Source organism: Idiotropiscis lumnitzeri, chromosome 5 (assembly GCF_059441095.1).
Source record: "Idiotropiscis lumnitzeri isolate Australia: NSW breed Sydney's pygmy pipehorse chromosome 5, RoL_Ilum_1.0, whole genome shotgun sequence".
Taxonomy (NCBI): domain Eukaryota; kingdom Metazoa; phylum Chordata; class Actinopteri; order Syngnathiformes; family Syngnathidae; genus Idiotropiscis; species Idiotropiscis lumnitzeri.
Window position 1 is genome coordinate 9,938,289 of NC_142395.1, and position 21,296 is coordinate 9,959,584.

The 21,296-nt window shown below is 44.0% G+C and overlaps 1 protein-coding gene across 2 annotated transcripts; it reads left to right on the forward strand.

Annotated features, from left to right (window-relative positions):
* Positions 1-851: 851 nt before the first annotated feature.
* Positions 852-20,660, forward strand: LOC148336871 (neuronal acetylcholine receptor subunit alpha-7-like). Of its 2 annotated transcripts, XM_088295971.1 has the most exons (10): positions 852-931; positions 1,577-1,716; positions 2,717-2,761; positions 10,838-10,947; positions 11,615-11,694; positions 12,065-12,232; positions 13,161-13,355; positions 14,189-14,275; positions 17,047-17,156; positions 18,861-20,660. In XM_088295971.1, the coding sequence occupies exons 1-10, from the start codon at positions 877-879 to the stop codon at positions 19,245-19,247; spliced, it is 1,377 nt and encodes a 458-aa protein (XP_088152097.1). In that variant the 5' UTR covers positions 852-876; the 3' UTR covers positions 19,248-20,660. The 2 variants fall into 2 exon arrangements, with proteins under 2 accessions (XP_088152097.1, XP_088152098.1); XM_088295972.1 differs by lacking the exon at positions 2,717-2,761.
* Positions 20,661-21,296: the final 636 nt, after the last annotated feature.

Genomic DNA, 21,296 nt, shown 5'->3' on the forward strand with positions numbered 1-21,296 from the left:
GGCGCTCTCATACAACGTACTATATGTCAGGCCCCATCTTCCACAGGAATAGGCTTGGTAAATGGTAAATGGGCTTTCACTTGGATTGCGCTTTTCTACTGTCATGATCTGTTTTTGGTTTTGACAATAAAGGGATTTCTAATTCTAATACAAAAAAAATAAAATTTGATTTTGAACAGTATGATGTACGTGTGTTTCATCTTCAACAGTGCTTGTCCTGTAAGGCACAGATATGAAACTCCAGTCCTGGAGGGCCACTTTCCTGCATGTTTTCCGTCATTCCCGTTCAGTGGTGTGTTGCAGCCAGGTGAGATTTAAAGCATGCAGGAAAGAGGCCCTGCTGGACTGGAGTTTGACACCTATGCTGTGCAGGATGGCGGGATGGTGCTGGAGCCTATCCCAGCTAATTTTGGACAAAAGGCAGACTGCAACCTGAACTGGTCACCAGTCAGTCGCATGGCACCCCCAGACCTCAGTGTAAGCATAAAAAGAGATTGCCTTAGGTACCACTAGATGTGTTAAATGTTATTGATTGTAATCCTATTTAAAGACTGCAAACCTTATTTCATAGTGAAGGTGATGTTCACATCTGTTTTTCATTGAGTTTGTTGACTTCAAGATGAGGTGAACTCCAGCTGCATTCAGCTCTTAGTCAATTTCCTATGGGAACCATGCACAAGTGTATTCCGCAACATACAGCAAAATTAATTTTTTTTAACCATTTCCTTATGGAGGACATTTTCAAGCATTATTCAATGAAGTTGGGTCATCATGTTCATGTTACAACCTGGGAGGAGGAGTAATTCTACAAACGCACACAGACACAATCAAAAAAAGCCATCTCACTGATTTCTTGAATTCGAGTTCCAGACAACCATGGCTCCATATGATGTTCTGCTTGTTCTGCTCTTGAGTGCATGCACAGTCAAAGGTAAGTTTCCAGTTTGATCATTCAACAAATTGTCAGTACCGGTAATTCACATATATGGAATTTCCAGCATCATTATTTTGTGTTGTTTTTTTTTGTTGTTGTTGTCAGTTTTTCTTGCAGTCACTGTGGTTAATTGCACTTTCACTGTCATTGTTTAAATGTGCAACTGTATGCCATGTTGTATCAAATAGACTTAAAAATAATAATAATAATAACATTATGTGGCCGTCGTTATAGCTTAGGCCTGTGATTCACTATCAAAAAATTTCCCGATGTGAAATGTATATCTCTGCTCAATAAAGTCTATGAAGTTGAGCACCGGTCCAGATTTTGCAGTAACGGTGTACACTGAACTCGTATACAATGTTTTTTACAAAACGTTGAAAGTTCCAGTATTTCTTGAATAACTCCAACGTTCAATAAAGATAAATAATATAGACTCAAATATATCAAGCTTTCCATCAGATGTGATCAACAACTAAAAAAAAAGGTGGGCACAATTTGGGATGCGATTATTGTAGCGGCAGTTTGTAATTCAGTCGTATTGAATTGAACTGCAAATTAAAAGAAATGACTGCCAATAGAAAAATATTGACAATTTACAATAAACCTGTCTAATAATATGTATTTTTTTGTGTTTCATAGTTTCTATTCAAGCGCCAAATGAGTTGAGACTTTTCCAAGACCTGTTGAAAAATTACGTTGTACTGGAGAGACCAGTCGCCAATGATTCTGAGATTCTCAATGTTGAAGTTGGGATGAACCTCATGCAGATCATGGATTTGGTGGGTAGCATTTTTTTTTTAATTGTTATTAGGGCTCAAGGAGCTAAGACTTTTAAAAATCTGTGAAAATGTGAAACAGCACACACTCAGTAAAAATATTAAAGCAGCCCCAGTTCTGAATTTTATCAAGGTCTACGAAAAAAAGTCAATTTAAAAAAAAGAGTCTTTGAGCCATACTGTACAAACCGAGAGATGGGTATTTCATCATTACTGATGAAAGGGCCATCAGTTGCTCGTTTTGCGATGAATTATAAATAGCAAGAATTTTTAAAAATATGATGACCTAAGTACTGATGTAAGTCAGATACCGACTGACCGTCCATTTCGCTGAAGACTGACGGACGCACCCCAACCTGTTAAATGGTAAAATGAAAGGACAGAAACACTTTAAAAGGACGAGGACGGACGGAGACGGAGGACGATAATTTCATGAAAAAGGACGGAGGATAGACGACGGAAGGGTGCCCAGTTCACAGATGGACGATGGACCCACAAAATCGGATAAAGTGTTCATCTCTGCTCTTCACTGAACCTTCGTTCTACCTTGACCACAGCTTGTGACCGGGGGCCGCGATGCGTTCTCAATGACTTATTTCGGCCACATTATTTAAATGACACATAACATTTTTGAAGAGAAATGGGAAACATGCAGCATCAATTTCAGACAAAGATATCGAAATTCAAGACATTTTCAAAACTTTTTAAGTTGTTGTTTTTAAATTCAGAAATTAAATGCTTTTATGACTTTTTAAAACTTCTCAGAAACCCCGTTCATCTACTTTCAGCCTCCAAATCATCAGGTGCGCCGAGGGCGCGTAAAAGAAAACGCCCTCGACTGGAACATGGTGCAGCGTGGTCTGCCAAATTTAAAACACGCTAAACAAGGCTTGCATCCGCACGAAAAGCCCAGCACGATTAAATACCATTATTAAATTCTGAAGGTTTACAATAGCCGGGAAAAAGTAAAACTCTTTTTTTCTTTTTTTTTTTTTCCTTACAGGATGAGATGAACCAGGTGATGACGACAAGTATTTGGCTGCAATTGGTAAGGTTTCCAAGTTCTAACACTTTCCGTAAGTGTTGGTTTGGCGATGGATGGCATTTTCAGCATGGGCTGGGACTGGTTGGCACAATGGCCTCATAGTGCAGAGATGCAGGGTTCGATTCCGGCTTCGGCCTTCCTGCATGGAGTTTGCATGTTCTCCCCGTGCCTGCGTGGGTTTCCTCCGGGTACTCCGCTTTCCTCCCATATTCCAAAAACATGTATGTCAGGTTGAGTGGACACTCTAAATTGCCCCTAGGTGTGAGTGTGAGCGCGGTTGGTTGTTTGTCTTTGTGTGACCTGTGATTGGCTGTCGACCAGTTCAGGTTGTACCCCGCCTACAGCCCGATGACAGCTGGGATAGGCTCCGGCACCCCCCCCCCCGCGACTAGTGAGAAGAGGCGGCTCAGATAATGGATGGATAGATGGATGGTTGGATGGCATTTTCAGCAACACATTGCTCTCATATATGCTAAGTAGAATGTAAAATCTCAAATAACTATCTGTTTTTATTTCCCAACAAATACTTGCAGTGCCTTGAGATACAAGTTCTTCATGCGTTTTTTGAGATTCGAACCATCGTTCAACCAATTTTTTTTTTTTTGCTGTGACTTGAAGGCAGAGTAAAGTACTGACCTTCTGCACTTGACTAAAAGTAAAGAACAACTTTCTTAAAAGCGGAACTCATTTAAATAATAACTCAAGTCAAGGTCAAAAGTAAAGGCTTTGAAATGTACCTGAAGGGTAAAGGAAAAAAGTATTTTGATCAGACGTTTCCTCCTCACATGGCATTAATTGAAGGTTGTTCAAATTGAAAGATTGTCACTTAACACACCGCGTGGCCCAGGATTGGCAATCCTGGATTGCTTTTTAAACTACCCACTTCTTGGAATATTTTTTTTTTCACTTTTATAATACTTCAGCTGAACTACAGGAATAAAAATGGACTTCACATGTAGTTAACACATTAAAGGGGGTTAAAATTAAACATAAAAGGTCATTTGCATTTTAAATTCTAAGAGCTTTCCTCTAAAGCCTTGAAAACTGCTGATTGCAAATTTTATTTAACTCAACTTCCACTTCCACGTTTTCTTGTTCAATGACCGTGTTGTTTTCCTTTATCACAATCATAATTTCAACCTATTCACAGTTAATATAATAGTGTTTGGAACAGTTTCTAGAAACAAGAATAAATATATGAAATTCGATGCATTTATACACTTTAATATTACATAAATATTATGGCTATCCTAATCAAGATGAATAAATCATGACCAAAACTGAACAATCTCCAAATTGTGTCAGAAAATTCTTCATGAAGCCTCACATCAACAACTTCATCAACCTTATATCCCCACATAGCAACAGCAAGAGAATTCTCAGGAAGTTACTGGTCAGTAGCCAAACACAAAACCTCCCAACTGAAAACTGATCTGATGCAGATAGCAGCTGTTGGCGCTTCAAAATGTTCCCAGTGGAAATTTTGGTCAGGTGATTTTTCTGTCACAAAAAAGGGCGTGATTATTTTGTAAACATTGAATATGAGCATCTTTGCCAGGAGTTTATTCCAGCTCGCGGGTTCATCATGCTCTTGTTCTCTACGCTGCACCCTGTCTATTCTTCACACATGCCATAATCACAGTATCATCAGAGCACTAATGAATATGGCATAAGGTCTCTGTGCTGTAATTAAAACCCCATGTTTATCTGTTGAACAATTACGGAGCTAGCACAGCTCGCTGCAGGCACCCCGGTGCAGTGGATACATGAATAATATGTAGCTGTCATGGCTGGTCCAATCAAGGATGAATTTATCATAAAGTCGTATTCTTACCATCAGGTCGTCAAAGAAATGAGAAGTTAAGGAGGAATACACACCCAAGGTTTCTCCACCTGATAGAGAACAGATGGTCAGATCAAAGAATGTGATCCTCACTTAACATTCATAATTTATAGAGGAGTACATCCATCGTCAATATTTCACAGTACCCAAACAGTAAGGGCTCATTAGAATGAGCGATCTGTTGTTGCAGATGGTGGCGGGATAACCACTGTAGTGTCTTTATAACACGTGAAGTGACGTCTGTAATTTTAGCTTGGCTGGGCGCCCAATTTTTGATATTCAGCCACTTGGTCCACACAGACTTTTCAGCATACAAGTACACCCAATATCTGGGCCGCTTTCCCTTAATGAAGATTCCTTTACTCCACTCTCACCCCGTCTACTGGAGAGAGGGGCGAAGTGAAACAGATGGTGCTGCTGAAGTATTACAGCTGCTGCTCGAGGAGGAGCTATTGTGGAGAGAGGAGTAGCAGACAGAAAGGAGAAGTAGGGGGTTGTTGAAGCAGTGCCAACAGGAGGAAGTTGGAGTCCAGCTGTTGAGTGAAAACAATGAATGAAGCGCTTGAACTCATTGGCCGTCTTGACATTCCTCGCTAGAGGCTGGCCGTTCTGTTAGTAGCTCGTGGTGATCTGCATTCCTCCCCACTCTGTTCTTGTTCTTCTTGAACTTCCTCTAAAAGGCTCGACGAAAGCTACAACTCCAGTTGCAAAGGAAATGGAAGCAATTGATGCATGAGTGAACTGATTTAGCCCCACTTTAAATATACTGTCGGAATATATATTGACTAACCATTGCCTACTTCGAAGTAGTTTAATTACATAAAAGGACAGGCAGACTCGGACAGGACTGTCCCCCCACTACTAATTGACATTTAACATCCACATTTGGGTCACATGTGCCAGAGCCGAACCCAGCTGACTTTGGGTGACAGGCAGGCGGGTTTGGTCACATGACGTTTGCTATGCAAGCCTGTGTGTGCTTTGACATCAATTTTAGTTGACAGCAGGAGGCGGTCATGCATAAAATGTCAGCCTCCTTGGATTGCTGAAAAGGGGCGATTAATTGGTTTAATTCTTATTCCAAGAAATGCAATGTTAATCAACTAATCAATATTCTTTAGTTTTTTTCTCAATAGTCAACCAATCAGAAAATATTTCATGAGTGCAAGGAATACAAACGGAATAAAATGTAAAAATACATTGAATAAACCAGTTTTTGAAAAATTAGCTAAATTATTGCAACAAATATTTGTGACTCTTGAAAACTAAAATGCTCGCCAGTCCAGATTAAATGTCAACGGCACGTCACCCCTGAATTGGACTTCTAGTCTGAGCATTGTGTCATAATTTAATGAAACATAAAATATGAGTTCAGATCAATAATTTCAGAATAGGAACTTGCAGTCTTGTGGAATTATTTGTCATGATCCGCGTCGGGCATGACAGCCTTTTGTTATTGTTTTCGTCACCTCCCTGCCATGTGTCTTTTGTTATTGTTTTCGTCACCTCCCTGCCATGTGCTTTGTGTTATTGTTTTCGTTCTCACCAGCCACGCACCTGTTCCCAGTTCACGATCACACACCTGCTCCCCATCTGCTCCCCTGATTACCGGACTACTTATACCTCCCATGCCCTCAACCCAGTGTCGGGTCATTATCCCGTTTGGCTCCCTGTTGCTGCACCACGGACTCTCACAACTCGCGCTTCGTTCCCGTTATTGCTCGTGTCATCATTCCCTGTCCGCCTGGTTCGTTCCTGTCTCGTTTTTGTTGCCTTTTGTTGTTGATTTGTCCACGCCCCGTTGTTTGTCCCTGCTGAGAGCTTCAATAAATCCCCTTTTAAGTTTCACCTACCCCGGCTTCCTCGCTTCTTGGGTCCACCTCCTCATCACCGCAAGGCGATATCTTGACAGAATGACCCGACCACGAAAAAAGGACCCAGCGAGGGGCTCGCGGCGGCGTCATGGACACCGCCGCACGGACCCCCCCCACCAACCCGCCGAACAGCTCAGCGCCACGTCTGCCACGCTACCAGCTTACCCCGCTTACGAGGACGAGCTCGCAAGGGTCGTCTACCTGCTGGACTCCCGCCGTACTGAGCTGAGTGCAAAACTGGCCCAGATAGCGGAGCGGGTGGCCTCAATAGCGGAAAAGGGCGCCGCCGAGGCACCACCCCGGGAGACTCTCCAGGAGCTGACAGCTCAGATCGCGGCGCTGGAGGATCAGACGGTGGAGAGCATGAGGCAGTTTTACTCGCTGCAGGCACAGCTGGCTGACCGAAAGCAGGCTGAAAGGGTTCACGCCTCCATGTCAGCTGCAACCACCCACGTAGCCTCCCCGTCAGCTGCCCACACCATGCAGCCTCCAGTGCCGGTCCCTCATCAGACGCTGCCTCCAGAGCCCCACTCCGACTCCCCGCCAGCTGCTGAGCCCCGTCCCGGCTCCCCGCCAGCTGCTGAGCCCCGTCCCGGCTCCCCGCCAGCTGCTGAGCCCCGTCCCGGCTCCCCGCCAGCTGCTGAGCCCCGTCCCGGCTCCCCGCCAGCTGCTGAGCCCCGTCCCGGCTCCCCGCCAGCTGCTGAGCCCCGTCCCGGCTCCCCGCCAGCTGCTGAGCCCCGTCCCGGCTCCCCGCCAGCTGCTGAGCCCCGTCCCGGCTCCCCGCCAGCTGCTGAGCCCCGTCCCGGCTCCCCGACAGCTGATGAGCCCCGTTCCGGCTCCCCGCCAGCTGTTGAGCCCCGTCCCGGCTCCCCGCCAGCCGCAGCGTCCCTTCCCAGCTGCCCGCCAGCTGATGAGCCCAGCCCCGGCTCCTCCCCAGCCGCAGCGTCCCATCCCGGCTCCTCGCCAGCTGCTGAACCCTGTTCCGGCTCCTCCCCCGCTGCCGAGCCCCGTCCCGGCTCCCCGCCAGCTGCCGAGCCCCGTTCCGGCTCTACGCCAGCGGATGAGTCAAGTGCCGGCTCCCCGCCAGCGGATGAGTCCTGTTCCGGCTCCTCCCCAGCTGTTGAGTCCCGTCCGGACTTCCTGCCAGCTGCTGAACCCCGTTCCGGCTCCCCGCCAGTTGATACGCCCCGTCCCGGTTCACCCCGAGCGGCGGGGGCCCGTTCCGGCCTCCCGAGAGCTGCTGACCCCCGGTCCGGCGCCTCGCCAGCGTCACCAGTCCCTGGTCCGGCGGAGCACGCCCTGCGTCCGCCACCAGTCCCTGTTCTGGCGGAGCACGTCCTGCGTCCGCCACCAGCCCCTGTTCCGGCGGGGCACTCCAGGCATCCGCCACAAGTCCCTGTTCCGGTGGAGCACGTCCTGCGTCCGCCACAAGTCCCTGTTCTGGCGGAGCACGTCCTGCGTCCGCCACCAGCCCCTGTTCCGGCGGAGCATGCCCTGCGTCCGCCACAAGTCCCTGTTCCGGCGGAGCACGCCCTGCGTCCGCCACAAGTCCCTGGTCCGGCGGAGCACGCCATGCGTCCGCCACCAGTCCCTGGTCCGGCGGAGCACGCCCTGCGTCCGCCACAAGTCCCTGTTCCGGCGGAGCACGCTCTGCGTCCGCCACCAGCCCCTGTTCCGGCGGAGCACGCCCTGCGTCCGCCACAAGTCCCTGTTCCGGCGGAGCACGCCCGGCGTCCGCCACAAGTCCCTGGTCCGGCGGAGCACGCCCTGCGTCCGCCACCAGTCCCTGTTCCGGCGGAGCACGCCCTGCGTCCGCTACAAGTCCCTGTTCCGGCGGAGCACGCCCTGCGTCCGCCACAAGTCTCTGTTCCGGCGGAGCACGCCACGCGTCCGCCACAAGTCCCTGTTCTGGCGGAGCACGTTCTGCGTCCGCCACCAGTCCGGGCTCCGGCGGAGCATGCTCTGCGTCCGCCACCAGTCCCTGTTCGGGCGGAGCACGTCCTGCGTCCGCTACCAGTCCCTGTCCCCGCTGCACCTGGCCCGCTGCCGCTCCAAGTCCCGGCCTCTGGTGCGCCCGGCCCCCGGCCGCTCCAAATCCCTGCCTTGGCGGCGCCAGATGGTCTGCCGCCACCCCAATTCCCTGTCCCGGCGGCGCCCGAGGACACGCCATCGCTTCCCGTCGCTGCCTCGGCGGTGCTCGACGATCCGCCGTCGCCCCAAGCTCCTGCACCGGTGGTGGAGGACGACACGCCGCCGCCTCGCGCCTCTGCCCCGGCGGTGCCAGATGAACCACCGCCCCTTCTCGCCTCCGTGTCGGTGGCGTCCGACGATCCACTACCGCTCCAGATTCCTGCCTCGGCGGTGGATGATGACCAGCCGCCGCCTGCCGCCCTTGCCTCGGCGGCATCCGACGAACCGCCACCACTCCACGTTCCTGTCTCGGCGGGGCTTGACAACCAGCCGCTGCTCCACTTTCCTGTCTCTGCAGGGTTCGAGGACCGGCCGCCGCTCCACGTTCCTGTCTCGGCGGGGTTCGAGGACCAGCCGCCGCTCCACGTTCCTGTCTCGGCGTGGTTCGACGACCAGTCGCCGCTCCACGTTCCTGTCCCGGCGGGGTTCGACGACCAGCCGCCGCCGCCGCTCCACGTTCCTGTCCCGGCGGGGTTCGACGACCAGCCGCCGCTCCACGTTCCTGTCTCGGCGGGGTTCGACGACCAGCCGCCGCCGCCGCTCCACGTTCCTGTCTCGGCGGGGTTCGACGAGCCGCCGCCGCCGCCGCTCCACGTTCCGGTCTCGGCGGGGTTCGACGACCAGCCGCCGCTCCACGTTCCGGTCTCGGCGGGGTTCGACGACCAGCCGCCGCTCCACGTTCCGGTCTCGGCGGGGTTCGACGACCAGCCGCCGCCCCAAGTGCCTGCCTCGACGGCGGTCGACGTCCCACCGCCGCGTCTCGTCCCGGCTCCGGCGGGATCCGGCGTTCCACCGTGCCTCGTCTCCGTCTCGGCGGCGTCCGACGTCCCGCCATCGCTCCAAGTTCCTGCCTCGGCTGCGCCCGCCTCCACGCCGGTCCAAGCTCCGTCCTCTGCAGCACCCAGCGTCCCGCCGCCGCCCCTCGTCTCAGCCCCATCAGCGGACTCAAGGTGGCGTTCGGGTCGTCCCGGACGTCCGCCTGAATGGCCCCATCGGGACGCGCTGGTCTGGCCCCCCGGGCATCCGCCAGACCGGCCTCGATCACGGGTCGTTGACCCACCTCCCGACCCCTTCCGCCCACCCTTGTTTTTGGGACATGGTTTTTTTCTTTTTTGTTATTCTTGGGGACGGCTGGAATCCGTCCCTTGAGGGGGGGTACTGTCATGATCCGCGTCGGGCATGACAGCCTTTTGTTATTGTTTTCGTCACCTCCCTGCCATGTGTCTTTTGTTATTGTTTTCGTCACCTCCCTGCCATGTGCTTTGTGTTATTGTTTTCGTTCTCACCAGCCACGCACCTGTTCCCAGTTCACGATCACACACCTGCTCCCCATCTGCTCCCCTGATTACCGGACTACTTATACCTCCCATGCCCTCAACCCAGTGTCGGGTCATTATCCCGTTTGGCTCCCTGTTGCTGCACCACGGACTCTCACAACTCGCGCTTCGTTCCCGTTATTGCTCGTGTCATCATTCCCTGTCCGCCTGGTTCGTTCCCGTCTCGTTTTTGTTGCCTTTTGTTGTTGATTTGTCCACGCCCCGTTGTTTGTCCCTGCTGAGAGCTTCAATAAATCCCCTTTTAAGTTTCACCTACCCCGGCTTCCTCGCTTCTTGGGTCCACCTCCTCATCACCGCAAGGCGATATCTTGACATTATTGTTCCTACAACACTGCAGATTACAGGCATTTCACTGCAAGGATGACTTTTCTCACCCGCGGACACAACTTTTCTTTTATGCAATATACTTTGTATTGAAACTAAACTCTCATTAGGAAGAAAATTTTTTAAACATTTGTACGATACGCAAAATTTGCACCGATGTTAACGCAAATCATGATTTTACATTTAATCGTCTCAATTTTGATGCAATCGCAGAGAAAAAGACAAGCCATGTTTATTTGTGCTGGTTACAGCGAACAGGTTATATTCACACTTCTTCTGTTTACATTGTAGCAGGTTCTGCAAACCTGGTGATTGAAATTTCTTTTAGTCCACTTTCGGGAGCAAAAAAAAAATCCTTTTCTCACATTTAACATATTCTGAGTTTTGACATATCCTGCTTTTTGGAATACCCCATGCAGTCAAACAGATGTGACGCTGAACTCATCTTTGTGTTTCCATGCGTGTGTGAAGTGTTCAGAAATACTGTATATCCTAATTTTCTGCTCCACAGTCCTGGAAAGACTATAAACTAGCGTGGGACGCATCGCAGTATGATGGGTTGGAATCTCTACGATTTCCCAAAGACCGCCTTTGGAAGCCAGATATTGTACTTTATAACAGGTACGGTTGGGACATACCATTGACAGATCTGCATTTTGAATGGAATATACACCATGACAAATTCCGGTAAAAAGTATTGCTGATTTTTTTTTTTTTTTTATAGTAATAAGAACGTTGTTGGCCGGCTCATCCATACGCCGAGATAAGCAGATGCCAATGGCGCCCTGGACTCAAACTAGTGTGCAATTACAACTTCAATATGATTACCTGTATATCAAAAAATTCAATGAAGACTTTTTCGAGTCAAAAGGAAAGAAGAATATATGGAAATTGATATGAACAGCGGCTTGATTACGCTCTGTGAGCCACCTGCGTTTTATTAAATCTCGATTGCCTGGATTAGTTGTCGTATGTTTACAAATTTATGATGATAACATTTACGGATGATTTAATTTCTTTCAAGTGGGGAAGCTGTCCATATTTTCAATAACTTGACAATTTACCATTAACATGGAAAAAGTAACATGGACTAAAATTAATGCAATGCTCAATTTCTATGAACAAATACATCCTCCTTTGTCTGGTAGGTAGATTGCTCCCTATATTTGGGTGATGGGCATATTTATTGCCTTTTGGATTGTGCAATTAGGTGTTGCTGTTATGACGTTTTTACAGGAGCAGCCAAAAATTGAACAAGACGGTGTGAGATGTTATTTATCATCCACAGTGTACAAGAACGATTTCAGACTACCTTCGATGCCAACATCTTTGTTATCTCCTCAGGCGTCATTGTCTATCTACCACAAGGTAAGGAAAAAATCACTCCGTCCTCGCACTTGCAAAAAAGTAACTTTCATTTTATTTGCCATTCCTTTTTGAGCCTCAAGTGACTGGAATGTGTCCTTTGCATGATGAATGTGCGTGTAAGTGCGTGTGTACGTGTAATAACAGACAATAGGTTACTTATTCCTTCTCCTTACAAAAGCACCGCCCTCTGTCACTAAGCTTCTTGTGTATTGATCCCCTTTGTCCACATAAACTCCGGAAGTTGTCAGGGTATACCTCTTTTTTTTAAGTGTCTCATTTCAAATGTAGAATTGCTTTATGCGAGAGTAGATGAAAATCTTTTCTCACAATGTGTCACCCATCCCCCATTCCACATTTATTTCCCTGTCAGTGATTTTAAGGAGCTCCTGCTCTTTCGATCTCCGCTGGTTCCCCTTTGACAGCCAAAAATGTGACCTCAAGTTTGGCTCCTGGACTTATGGGGGCTGGTCTTTGGACTTAAAAATGAAAGAGGCAGACATCAGTGAATACATTCCTAATGGAGAGTGGGAACTTGTTGGTGAGAAAAATGTGATATTTTGCATCACAAATACCGATTGTAATGCATAATAGATTTCTTGGTGAGGGAGAGGATGAAACATTTTCTGCAGTTCACAAACCAGCCCTGAACTATGCCTAATGTAATTGGTTGACAATTAGTGCAAAAATCACAATTTCCTTTTTGAGATTAGTGTCGGACAGCAATGAACTGTGTAGGGAAAATGACTTCTGAAATGTAATCAATTATAAGTACATATTACTCTTTACTTGCATTTGAAAGTCAGACATTTCTTTACAATACAGTATCACAATCTGATTAGAGTAATAAGTTACTTTATAGTTCTCAGTAAATAGGAATTTGTCATACAAAATTAAAGATAAATGGCTGAATTGCAATAATAAAGTGATAAAAAATCAATAAAGAACCCACAACATGATACAAACTCTTTCTATGAGTCACTAATTTAACTCCAGATTCACAATGCGGCCACACAAAGATTGAAGAAAAAAAAGTCAGAGAAATTAAGCATGTTAATAGCTTGTAATATTCCAATAATAAAAATAAAACTGCACTTCAAGAAAGCGTTCTCACAGGAACCAGACAGGGGATGTTTGCTCATCAAGTATTTTGGAACCTGAGCATATATAATGCTCTGATGATGCCCTACGGCAATAAAAGTGGAAAAAATGTGTTCAGCATAAATAATGACTTACACTGAACGTTTGAAAATATGGTTTATTTCAGTCCCATGGAGACTGAAAAAGTATACGAACAACATACCTTCAGAAGTTATTTCATGTAATGTTATGAAGGTTGAATTACACCACACACACATTTCGTTATGAAGTAATGCAAACACGTTTACATTATCTCAAAGAGTGTAACATATCGTAGAAGGACATGGAGTCTGAGGTGTTTCCTTGTTATGCTTCGTTTGGTGTCACAGAGGTCGCAGGAAAGAAAAATACCCGCATTTACGAGTGCTGTCCTGAACCGTATTCCGATGTCACGTACACCATAGTGATGCGCAGACGGACTCTCTTCTATGTATTCAATCTGCTCATCCCCTGTATCCTCATCTCCATTTTGGCCCTGTTTGTCTTCCTGCTGCCTGCTGAATCCGGGGAGAAGATATCACTTGGTACGGCAATGCACTTTGGTTTCATTAATATTCTCTGCACATGAAAATGATGATCCCTCTGGGATTTCATTTTGCATTAATGGGCTTTTTTTTCATTCAGATGGACAACTATGACTGAGCCTTAGAAAACGTTTATAAGTATTTATTATATGATGCACAGTGTACAAAATAAGTTGGTTACTCATTACTGTGATGCAAGGGAGCCCAAGGGGTTCATGCGAGAGCTTTGCTTTTGTTTGACCCGTTCTGAAATAAGCAAAAGATGATACGGAGAAGGTAATCTTATTTTCCCATACATTCAATACATTTTGTTTGTTGATATTCTGCTTTTGAATATGTAATTAAATCCTTAATTAGGAATTACAAAAATGTAAATAACCTCATCAGGCTACAATTGTTTCAGAAATAACATGACACAATTCGTTTTTAGTTGACCAGGAGGTTTTTGCGACTTCACTTGAAAAAATATCAGGCCAATACCAAAACCTAATCATGTGTGTCATAATTGTGTGACTTACAAACAATGTTTTGGTAGGCCAACCATTATAAGCGCAGTTCCATTTGTGGATTTGGTTGAACACTGCCTTAGGTTGTCTTGTATACAAGTTGACCGTAACAGTGAAGCGTGAATATAAATTTGTGTATCCTCAACTTTATTTGGGCACCTTACCAAATTTAAATAGGTTATTCGAAAAAGAAAATAGCTAATTTGTTTTTTTAAGAACAAGAGTTAAAGTGACTTCATCACAACAAAATATTTTGTTCTACATGTTAAGATGCAGAGATTGTGCAGTTTTGGTTTTGAAGTGCTAACTGAGATTCGGTGTTTTCAGGAATCACAGTCATACTGTCCCTACTGGTTTTGATGCTGTTAGGTGCACAGGTGATCCCCGCTAATTCTGCCTCAGTGCCTCTAATAGGTAAGCAGGTTTCAGTTCATTTAAGCAGCCATCCAAAATTTGGATGAAGACGTGGCTAGCATTGTAATTGCTTGCGACTTTGAGACTTTGCGTTGAGCTTTCACATCTGCACTTGTTTTCCCCATGATATTTAGCCTATGTTTGCATATTTATTCACATTAGCACATCTGTTTTCTACTTGAGTGTCTTCTGTAACTTCTGCCTACAAATGAAAACGATAGGTTTATTGTAGATTCAAAGCCTGCTTCTTTTTAAAAGCTGTCAAACGTAATCAGAATTACTTCTGCTACTCTGAAAAAAAAAAACATTGGATAAACTCAAAGTAAATGAAATAATCTGTCACAACTAATATTTTAGCTTTGACTGCACTGTCAGTGCATCCTGCGATGTTTAACTTCATGGAAACTTTTTTTTTTTTTAAGCAAAGCAATTATTTCAATTAGTTGATCTGAGGTTAAACATATTAGCTATTAAACATATTACTAATTGCAAATAATCCTTTTCAGTTTGACATGAAAGCCCTAGATGTGAAAACCCGCAATCTCTGAAATGTTAAGTCCATGTACAAAACACTCTAAAACATACAGAGTATGTTAATTAAACACTCAAATCAGGGGTCTTCAATCCTGATCCTTAAGGTCCACTGTGCTATTTTCCATCTCTGACTGCTGCAATACACCTGAACTGAGGATACTAATTGTAGAGGCTTATTGGTTCAATTCTTTCCCATTCTTGCTTGATGCGTCTCAACAGCCTATTTCCGTTGCTGTATTTTGCGATTTTAATGTGCCATACATTTTAACTGGGAGAGAGGTCTGCAAATTAAAGGACATCTTTATCTTTACTGCTAGCAGGCCAGTACTTGCCCTCTCTCAATACCAAGCCACGCTGTAATAACTCGTACAAAATGTGGTTTTGCATTGTCTTGTTGAAATCCGCAGGAAAGTCCCAGGAAAAGACGTTGCTTTAATGGCGGTTTATGTTGCACCAAAACCTGTATTAACGGTGCCTTCACAGACAAGTTAACATACCCCAAGCCATCTCCAATGCTGGATTTTGAACTTTGCGGTGATAACAATTAGGATCATCCCATTCCGTTTTGATTCAGAGAATGCGACATCCATGATTTACGAAAACAATTTGAAAATATGGGCTCGTCAGACCACAGCGTACATTTCCACTTAGCATCGGTCCGTCTCAGATGAGCTCTGGCCCAAAGCCATCTATGTTTGTCGGAGTTGTTGATACATGGCTTACACTTTGCATGGTAGAGTTTTAACTTGCATTTATAAATTGTAATGTCAAACTACATTAAGCTCTCGTGGCAATTTCCTTTTGCACAATGATCCTGTTTTTTCAATGCAGCACTGCCTGAGGGATCAAAGGTCATGGCTATTCAATGTTGGTTTTCAGCTTTGCCGCTCAGATAAGGACATTTCTCTGGATTCTCTGAATCTTTGGTTGATATTATGGACTGTAGATGATGAAATGCCCAAATTCTTTGCACTTGTACATTGAGAAATGTTGTTCTTCAACTGTTGGACTATTTACTCACGTATTTCTTTACAAACTAGTGAACCTTGGCCCAACTTTGCTTGTGAACAACGGAGCCTTCTGAATAATCCTTTTATACCCAATCATGACACTCACCCGTTTCCAATTAACCCGTTCACCTGTGGACCCATGTCCCCAACATTTCTGTAACATGTTGTGGTCATTAAGTTCAAAACATAATATTTGAGGGGAAAAAGACGAATAAGCAAAAAATGTGACAAACCGTGTATTCCACAGGCATCAAACTCAAGGCGCATAGGCCAGATCTGGCCCGCCAGATTAATAAAAAATGTTGATTTCATCCAAGTAGAAAAATAATAATAATTAAATGTACAAATATTTGAACAAGCAGTTTTTACTGGGCTCTGATTTCCAAATTTGTTTTTCATTAATTTGCGCTGTATATATAATATGAGGCAATTCAGCAGAGCTCTCAATATCAGCAAAGACAATACTCACCCGAGCTCACACCTGTTCGACCTGTTGCAGGCGCTACAGGTGCATCAAATCAAAGACCAGTAGACTGAAAAACAGTTTCTTTCCGAGAGCCATCTCCATGCTGAACTCTCATAAACACACACAACCACCCTTACATTGCAGAACGGCGACATCATGTGTTTTTGTTTATCCAATTTCATGTTTATTTTCTATTTCATTATTTATTCTTTAATTAATCTAATTTATATATTTAATTAAATTATTGTTGTATTGCACTGGAGAGGGGATCTCTCTAATCTCGTTGCACACTGTACAATGACAATAAAGGGATTTCTGATTTCCGATATCTGTTTTTTTTTTTTCAATCATCCTAACTTAATCGAACTTATAGTTTGTACAAGAAGTTAAAAAAATTAGGTTGCACTTAATTATTTTCATGAGTGAAAGCTAAAATATTGGGCATGACGAATTACTTTTTTGTTTGTTTGTTTTCCAAGTCCTGCCCATGTATTATTTTTTTTCCACGTACTGGGAGCATTTTCGTACTGGAGGCAGCAGCATTAGCTATGTAAATAGTTTGACATTAGTGCAGCAAGAAATTCTGTACTGCTTGATGCAAACGGTGCTTTAAAATGAGAAAATGAAGCACAATTTGTTTGTGTCTTGCATCTGACGGGGCAGGCTCCAGTTTCTCTCCCTCCATGACTCTGAACAGAAAAATTCATATACTATAAATGATTTTGAAATATTTTTCTTTTCCACTACCTTCACCTTTCCAGCGCAGTACTTTGTCATCACGATGGTCATGGTTGCGCTCTCTGTGGTTGTCACGGTTGTGGTCCTTCAATTTCATCACCATGACCCTAATGGAGCCAATATGCCAAAGTGGGTGAGTGTACACAGTACTTCATTGTGCTTTCAACCAGAAACGCATCTTCACATTTTTTCTTGCTTTGCCAAACTTTATTTATCTTTGAATCAAATGGCACTCAGGCACACTTTTCTAGGATCTTGAAGTGTTCCATAGATCTGGAAAAAGAAAAACATCTCTTTTACCTGACTTGCGATGTGAACATTCTCTTTGTATTGCAGCAAGAATAGTCAACAGCATTTGAAAAAAAATTAGCAGTGGTTTGACAACTAGAAAAGTAATTTATAATTATAATAATTTATAATTTATATTTTAAACAAAAAACTGTACGATACTGTACTACATATTCCCAACCAGTGTGCCGTGGCACATTAGTGTACTTAAGAGGTCATCAGGAATACCGCAGGAATTTATCAAATATTACCTATTTGGATGAAAAAAATATTGATTTACTATAATAAATATATTGTACGACATTGAGTATCAGGCAGAGCGATTAAATGATGGTCCAATAGACAGAAGTACATACATGATATTTATCCAATTTTCTGTACAGTAGCGTTCTGTGATTTTTTTAATTATTTTTTTTTCCATGCGAAATATGTGCCTTGGGGTGGCACGGTATTCTGATTGGTTAGCACGATGGCCTCTCAGTGCAGAGGTTGTGTGTTCGATTTCGGCTCCAGCCTTCCTGTGTGGAGTTTGCATGTTCTCCCCGTGCCTGCGTGGGTTTCCTCCGGGGACTCCGGTTTTCTCCCACATTCCAAAAACATACATGGCAGGCCGATTGAACACTCTAAATTGGCCCTCGGTGTGAGTGTGTGCGCGGATGGTTGTTCGTCTACATGTGCCCTGCAATTGGCTGGCAACCAGTTCAGGGTTTCCCCCGCCTACTGCCCGATGATAGCTGGGATGGGCTCCAGCACCCCCCGCGACCCTAGTGAGGAGAAGCGGTACAGATAATGGATGGATGGATATGTGCCTTGTTTCAAAAAAGACTGTGAAACACTGCTTTACTCTACTATACTACACTATTCTACTCTACTCTACTAAACATCAACAATGAGTGGCATTGTATGTAATGACTATACAGAGTGTCCAACGAAAACGATGTAATTTGAAACACTGTTTGACTCTCCGAATAACATGCCCGTGGCAATAACTTGCTCGTGGCAAAAGAAATCAAATCGGCTTCATGTTTGAAAAGATGAAGGATTTACTCATTTTTAAACTATGTAGTACTGATTCCACAAAGATTTTTCCCTCCTCCAACACACCTGATTCCTAAGTATATAGGGTGTTCCAAAAAACGGACACACGCTTTAAATAATTGTGTTTATCTATGTGTTTATCATAATTAAATTTTCAACATGCAAAAGAATTTACAAACACCCTTCTATTGTTTTGCCACCGCAGGAAGAAAAAAAAAAAGAAAGTACAACATTAAACCTTATGAGTTTTTCCACAACTCATGAATATTCGAGCACAAATTTATTGTTATTAAACTATGAAATGATGCGCTGGTGTCATCAATACACATTATAATAACTGTTGTGTACAAGCTATTGACAGCATTACTTGTCAGATTGCTGCAAAAAAAAAAAAACACGAAAGGCTGGCATTAGCACTAGTTTCACACATTGCAGAATTATTTGTGGGTATCACTATCCTACAAGGGATAATTCAGCATTGCATTTGACTCTTTGTTGTTCAATCCTAAAGATCCGTGTGGTCCTCCTTGATTGGTGTGCCTGGTTTCTACGTATGAAGCATCCAGATGAGGACAAAACACAGAGCAACCCCACCAGCATGGACCTCAAAGAAAGAATGGAGAGCGTTCACCCAGCCTCACCCAAGTCTGGCTTGGTTGGAAGAGCTGGTGAGGGTGATGTTCCGAGTGCCACAGTCAGCAGCAGTGAACCCGACCTCGCAAATATCCTAGAAGAAGTGCGTTATATTGCCAAACGCTTCCACGACCAGCAACAGGGAGAGAACGCACGCAGTGATTGGAAATTTGCTGCTGCTGTAATCGATCGTCTTTGTTTTGTGATTTTCTTGATCTTCAATATCCTGTGCACCTTTGGCATTTTTATGTCAACACCAAACTGAGGCCACGGTGAAAGCAAATAATTACATCTTTTTATGTCAGGATTTCTGGTTTTCACGCACTTGGTCATCTAGAAACAATATAGTCGGTCAGGCCAAATATCAAGATTGGGAGGGTTTCTTGAAAAATACATTCCGATACAGTTACTAGTTACCTATTAAAAATGTAGTTCGTAACATAATCCAAATACCATAATACTAAAGTAATGTAACTTGATTAATTTTCCTCCAATTAAAAAAAGTGTAAAAAAAAAAAAAAAAAAAAAAAGGAATGTTTTTGGAATGCGGGGTGGGGGCCTTAGCACCTGGACTTTAAATCCAAAGCATAACAAATGTGAGGAAGACATACAAACCACTTGTGCACCCTGCTGCAGAGATAGATGGATGGATCTATTATATAGATCAGGCGTGGGCAAACTACGGCCCGGGGGCCACATGCGGCCTGTTAAACGCTTTAATCCGGCCCGCCGAACTTGAAAAAAATGAAATAAATAAACCTTGCTAATGTTTTATTTTCTAAATACTGTGGGTTTTCAAAGACATATATATTGATGTAATGCTTTTGTTCACTTTCATTTAAAATTAAATGGATTTTTTTTTCTCCAATGAGGTGAGGTTACTAAAACACTCCATCCATCTGGACCTGGTCCGGCCCCTCTGTCAAATTTTAGAACCCATTGTGGCCTGCCAATAAAAAGGTTTGCCCAGCCCTGATATAGATAGATAGATAGATTGATAGATAACATTTTTCAAACCTTAACACATGACCAGTCTTGATTACGACTGAAAGGTTAAAAAGAGAAGTTGGCTTCAATCTCTCGTCTCACTCATTCATAATTTTGATAAGATGACAACCATACGTGACGTCAATTGTGATAACAACATGATAGCAGATGATATTGGTAATATGGTTTAAGATGTTGGGGGGATTTGGGATGAGAAATACTTAATTTCTGGGAGCGGATGTAGAGCTCTAGCCCTCAAGCACAAGTAGCTAGCATTACCGATGATTTTTAAAATTATTTAAATTTTAAATTTGTTTTTCTTTTACGATTACAGTTAAATTTTATGTATCCTGAGTACGTAATGCCAAATACACCATATACTCGTAAGTAATCATTATACCTTTTTACTTTGCCTTTTATATTACTTTTTTTTTTTTTTTAAAGTAATGCAGAAATGGTTTATGACTAAACGTTTAAATGTGTATTGTTGTTTTATGTGAACACACTCTATACTTGTATCCATACAGTACAATGTGCATCTCAATGTGTACTTTATTGCAATAGCCACTTCACAGCTAAAACAAAGTCAATTAAAGAAGTTACAGTCTTTGGTAGCATGTAGAGTAGACACTATTTTTTTTCTTTTTCAGCTACAGAGAGTAAGGTTTGTTCTGCTTTTTCGAAGGGTAAGCAAGAGGTCTTGTGACTTTTGCTTTTCATGAAAGAACTTGTTGGACTTGAGTCATACAATCCTTCAAACTCCATCATTAAAGCACTATTCTCAAATAAATGAATGCCATAAATGTCATTTTTTCCACATTAATATTCATTTAAATGCATGTTTCGTAACACACATATATATACAATTTGTAGAAATCATATTGTCACAAAATTCACATTGACTCTTAATGACGATATAAAGTGAATTCAGAGATTTGTTTTACATGCAAAAATGTTAGATAATTTATGAACACATGCAAAGACTGCCGTATATAGCAGAGGCAGACCTATATGTGGTGTCCAGTTGTGGCCATAGTCACTCATTGTAACTCTCTGGCCACCCCCACAAGTGAGGGGAAGACCTCTGACTGTCTGATATTGTCATTGCTAGTGAATGTGGTAGAAAAATCACCGATACCAAAATTTCTTTCTTGCTTTTTTGTTGGACCATTGCAAAAAAAAGTTACAATCGTCAACTTACACAAAGAAAAGACTGCAAATTGGGTTTCAAGGCTCCGCACACAAAATGTCCTGTAACATTTTCATTGTTGTCGTTGGAGAAACAGATGTCAGCAGCAAAGAAGAGGAAATTTGCAGAAGAAAGAAA

What these genes read in the sequence shown, in the direction of transcription:
- LOC148336871 (XM_088295971.1), top strand. Translation starts at nt 877, where the DNA reads ATGGCTCCATATGATGTTCTGCTTGTTCTGCTCTTGAGTGCATGCACA. An exon ending in GATATTGTACTTTATAACAG is followed by an intron (nt 10,948 to 11,614) that starts GTACGGTTGGGA and finishes TATCATCCACAG; the next exon opens with TGTACAAGAACGATTTCAGA. An exon ending in CATTGTCTATCTACCACAAG is followed by an intron (nt 11,695 to 12,064) that starts GTAAGGAAAAAA and finishes TTTCCCTGTCAG; the next exon opens with TGATTTTAAGGAGCTCCTGC.